The sequence below is a fragment of the Anser anser genome, assembly GCF_964211835.1.
Source record: "Anser anser genome assembly, chromosome: 3".
NCBI lineage: Eukaryota > Metazoa > Chordata > Aves > Anseriformes > Anatidae > Anser > Anser anser.
Window position 1 is genome coordinate 87854749 of NC_139722.1, and position 5476 is coordinate 87860224.

Consider the following 5476-nt stretch of genomic DNA (forward strand, 5'->3'; position numbering starts at 1 on the left):
ATATGAGTGACAACAGTATTTTAAGCTGAGTGTTTCCAAATTGACGATGTATTTCAGCTGTTCAGAGAGGCTTAAAATCTGTACCACTTTGGGCAGTAGCTGACAAAGAGGATAGGTATGCAGAAAGGAAGTACAGTTGCTCTGAAGCCTGCATTATGCTGTATGGTGAAAGACCCTCTGTTGAGAAGGGAGCCCTTACCTTCTATTTACCAATTGTAATCTTGGGGTTTTTCAGTAGGGTGGCTAGTGAAATTTGCAGCAAGGGTAGCCTTTGCTTTTAGCAGACCAAATGATGCTTGCAGTAAGCGTAAGATTTTGAATGTTCTCCTCTTCATATGCAAAACCTTTTTGGCACTGCCCAAACAAGTGCAGGGGCTGCAGTATAGAGAGGGATTATAATTATAATTCCTGGCACAGGAGTCTCTTGCAGCATCCTCTGAAGCAGTGTGGTTTTACACTGCCCCTTACTGGGATTCTCTCATAGTGCAAGAACTAAAAGCTACTGGATGCCCAAGAGTTTGCTCTATTTCAGGGGTTTGGGTTGTGGGGTTTATTTGTTTTGTTTTGGGGTTCTGTTGCATTTTTTCCCCAAGGTATGAGTTAAGTAACATATAGTACTCTTCTGTGTATCAAAATGCATAATTTATAATAGTTGTTTTACAGTTAATTTTAATATTTCTTGATGTTTCATTGTGTTCTTAGGGTTTGTTTGAAAACTCCTTGTGGAGTTCGGTGATAATGGTCTTTGATACAGATCCAAACTGGTGGAAGCTTGGAATGACCTAGGAATTGGTCTTTCATTTTTAAACTAGGGACCATTAGGCTTGATTTTCGACCACAGGAGCACTACGTTCCATGTATTAAAACTACATTCCACGGATTAAAAAAAATCTGAAAGAATGGGGGATTAGGAATAGAGGCAATTCTCTGTTATTCCTGGGGAGTGAGACAGCTGAGTTCTCTGGCTAAACATAAAGCAACCTCACCATTCGGTTTTGTTTGCCAAGAATACAGTTGTCGAGTTGAGGATGTTGTGTTTAGCTAAATGGGTAACAAGTTTAGAATGATGATTGGGGTGGGGGGAGGCACAAAACAATGCAGTGATATTATTAGTAGTAGTTTTCATCTGAAAGGTAACAGAGTTGTCTAATCAGTTCTATTCCCACAATGTGTGGCGCAAGCAGAGATCTTCATTGTAGTATTGTAAGATACAAAAGGGAGTTACATCAATGAACTTTTGATACGTAATGGGAATCTCCTAGCATTCTGTAGATCCTAATGAGTTACCATTTTGCTGTGTAGAAGGAAGCTGCATAGAAATGCAAGCAACTGTAGTTTCAAAATTGAGCTTAAAAGTACATAATGCCTTCTTAATTTATAGAACATTGAGCTTATTTTGTGTGACAGTTGTACTTTTGTGGCGAGTGACTTTCAGCAATATCTGAAGTGCAGTAGGTATCTTGTGGGAATCAAAAAACAAAATGCTAACCTGGCTAGATTCCCAGCTCCCCTTGTGACACACAGTTAAATACCCCACTGAAGAAACTAATTATTCAGGTTAAAGGATTTGTGAAAACGCTTGAATACTTCTTGGCAATCTGGCTGTATAGCCAGTACAAAGCTTTACAACTGATGATTCTTGCTGAGCTTAATTTGATCAAGGAATACCTCTACAGGGACATGCATAAAAGGAAGCCAAAGTACAGACAGCTTTCCTTGGTGTATTGCACACAGCCATTTTTCTGTGAAAAAACCGCCAGCTCAGTTACAGGGGGAGCATGGAAAAGGACAATGTGAGGGATTTGGGACTGAGTATTCTGGTGTAAATAATTCAGAAACGACCTGTGATGCTCTGCTCCATGGACTGAATAGGGGAAGTTACAAAGATGGCCAGGATAAAAATGCTTTTATTCTGAGATTGCTCAGGAAACAGGAACTGGTACATTAAGAATGAAACACATCATTAAGGCATTAATAGAGAGTATTTTTCCATAACTTGTTGACTCACTAGCCTGTTAGCCTTTGTGGGCTGCTTATCAAACTTTTCAGAGACCACATTCTACGAGAGAGACTTAGTTTTAAAATGTTGTTTCATTTGGGTGCACAGAGCAACTCCAAGTCACCATGGCCTCATGGCTTACATAGTTCATGAGCTACTAATTGCTATGAAGAATTCCTGTAGTTCAAACACTGTAGTCACAAGAGCTAGTCTCTTCCAAAACACCTACATTTGGGTGTTTCGAAGTAGAGACCTGGCCCAATACTTTCTTCAGATGCCTAAAATTGTCCTTTTAAGTGGGCGCATTGATCAGAAATGTTATTTTTGACAGTGTGTTCCAGCACTAAATGAGAATACATGAAGTTCTCAAATCCAAGGTGGTCTTCTCCATTTCAAAAAAGATTGCCTGAATGATTTAGTCGGTCTTCCTGGGTCTACCAAAATCTTAATGTTGTTGAATGGTATAGTTTTATTTCTGCATATGCTCTTGAAGAAAAACATTCTGATGCCAGAATAAGGAGAAAGATTCAGATAGTGATGTTTATCAAATGAACTGTGCTCAGCAACCGTGTCTAAGAAACTCTGACTTCAAAACAAGCCATGAAGTCAGAGAAAGGTTAGCTAGCCTTTGTTAATCTAAGCCCTTTTATCCTGCTTAATGAAGGGAAGCAACATCATAAAGCTAATCTGCAGGCTGGAACTGTCAGTACCATTACTAATTTTATTATTTTTTTTGTAAAAACAGGGCTGAATGAACCATAAAAAATTAATAACCTGATTTTGTATCCCATGCAGGTTTTCTCAAGTTCTGGAAGTAGCAGGACGTTTGGTTGCTAACTGACCTGGAACTTATGCTCCACCTTGGAAAGATCTGCAGTGGGAGCCATTCACCTTCACATACCCTGTAGTTTTCTGCCTCAGAAGAAAAGGACTTGATGTGTGAGAGTGGTACAAGGTGACAATGTAACATAAGTGACACTGAAGGCCTCCTGAGAAGAACTGACTCTGTAAGAGGCTTCTCCTTCATCCTCCTCTCCCCCGCCTTTTTTTTTTTTTGATAACTCCCCCTTTCAGTATCTACAAGCAAGATGCCAGCCAAGACACCCATCTACTTGAAAGCCGCTAACAACAAGAAAGGGAAGAAATTCAAACTAAGGGATATCTTGTCTCCAGATATGATCAGTCCGCCACTTGGAGATTTTCGTCACACCATACACATTGGAAAAGAGGGACAACATGATGTTTTTGGAGACATCTCCTTTTTGCAGGGCAACTATGAGCTATTGCCTGGAAATGAAGGAGAAACTAGAGGTAGCCAATCTGATGGCCACAGTGAATTCTTAAGGGCAAACAGCACTTCTGAATCCATGTTTACAGAAACTCCATCACCAGTGCTCAAAAATGCTATTTCCCTTCCTGCCATTGGGGGTTCTCAAGCTCTTACGTTGCCCTTACTGTCACCAGTGACATTTAATTCAAAACAAGAATCCATCAAGTCATCAAGAAATCCTAGGCTTAGCTGTGAGCCAGTAATTGAAGAAAAGTTGCAGGAGAAAAGTAAACAGATGGAAGATGGAGAATCATACAAAGATGACTTATGGGAGCAAAATGGTTCTTCATCACATTTTTCTAATGGTAGAGACAGTCACTCATCCAGCTTTTCTGAACGATGCACTGATTGGCAAACAGTTGATTTATTTGATGACAGTCAACTTTCGTGTGAACTAACCAAGACAAAGTCAGAAGAATCCCTTTCAGATCTTGCAGGCTCTCTTCTCTCATTACAGCTTGACTTGGGACCTTCACTTTTGGATGAGGTCCTCAATGTAATGGACAAGAATAAATCTTAGAACTGGTACTCCTTGCTTTCTTGTAAGTGATTCACTTAAACAAAACCAACAACAACAACAAACACCATTCAAGAGTAGAGACACTTAAAAATCAGCTGTATTTGCAGTTGTTTGACGGGTTTTCTAAAAATATTCATAAAGTACTATTTTTTTACCTATTGTTTTTCATGATTTTTATTACACTAAATTCTCATATCAGGAAGGTAAATTTTAATAACAATTTTCAGCAAACATAAAATGTTTTTAAGTACCAGTATAATGATCAGAAACTTAAGAAACAGAGTTTGAGGATGATACTGATTGTGACATTTGGTTAGTTCACTTCTACAGGCTTCTGAATATATGAGACTCTGTAAGTGTCAGAAAGGAGATTGGTATTATTCACTGTTACAGACTATTACAACACCATGTTACATGTAGGCCTCTTTCTAGAACCTTGTGCGGGGAGGTCTTGATTGTTGTGTTTTTTTTTTCCCTAGTACCATTTCTGTTATACCTTCACAGTAACTATTTCTGCAGTCTTATACTACCGCTCTATATTCAGATGTGAACAATTTGAAGGCTTTTTTCAGCTTGAACACCTGGTCCAGAGTCTTGGCTGTTTTAAATGAGTATGCAAAAATTTACACAAGTTGAGGCTTTGGGCCTGATATTGTATATGAAATGGTATGTTGTAAACAGGTGACACATGCAAGATATTATGGTTAAATTATTTTAAAAGTTGAAATATATTTTTTGTGTGTATCTTGGCTTTTTACTGCAGAGCCTACACATACAGTATCTCATCAAAATAGTTGCTTGACATTATTGGTGCTCTTCTGAAAATTGTATATTTGTGTGTTTGAAAAGAAATATGTATTGATATTCCTTGCTTTTTTTCTTCATTTATTGCCACACATGCTTAAACTTGCAACCGATTATTTTAACTTTTCAAGAAGGCACTGGTTATTCACAACGCTTGTGATGTGTGCTGCAACAGCCGATGTTTTGGGAAATGTGGATCCTTTAATACAGTACATGGATTGCATAGATATCTTGTGCAATACAATAAAAAAATTAAATCGCTATGTCTTTGTGATTCAGTACATAGCCTCACCAAAATACAAAGTTTTGTTTTCTGCTACAACAAACAGACTGCAGTAGAGTTGCAAAAATATGGGATCAGGGGGCAGATCAGATTGAGATACTATCTCGATTAATTTGACGTCTGCAATCCAGTATACTTCCTGGGGTCGTAAGGGCAAACTCCATGCAGGTAGGACCTTCAGGGATATACGTTGATTTTTTTGTTAAGTAACAGGAAAGCAAAGAGCAATACTTTGGCACAGTGAAGTTAATGGCATAGTTCCTGCAGCTTTCAGTAAAGCCTTTAGGTAAAAATCCTGATGCAGTTTGTAAAGCGGTCTTGGGTCAAAAACCACATTACATCTCTATCTTCCGATCAGAGCACATAAGTCATGGAAGATTTAGTATATATTATCTTCTTCATCAAAATTTCTAGGGAGTCAAGGTCAACTAATTCCATTACTTCCATGTGTTTTAGGAATAATTTTGCCCATGACAGTAACTATTCCTGCTTCTGGTCAAGCAATTGTATTAGTGTGTATTGACGAGACATCTGTCTTCC

General features: G+C 38.5%; 1 protein-coding gene across 1 annotated transcript; it reads left to right on the forward strand.

The window, feature by feature from the left end:
• Nucleotides 1-3087: 3087 nt before the first annotated feature.
• CDC42EP3 (CDC42 effector protein 3) lies at nucleotides 3088-4914 on the forward strand (the record flags this gene model as incomplete). Its single annotated transcript, XM_083828466.1, has 1 exon — nucleotides 3088-4914. The coding sequence occupies one exon, from the start codon at nucleotides 3088-3090 to the stop codon at nucleotides 3847-3849; it is 762 nt and encodes a 253-aa protein (XP_083684592.1). The 3' UTR covers nucleotides 3850-4914.
• Between the last annotated feature and the right edge of the window lie 562 nt (nucleotides 4915-5476).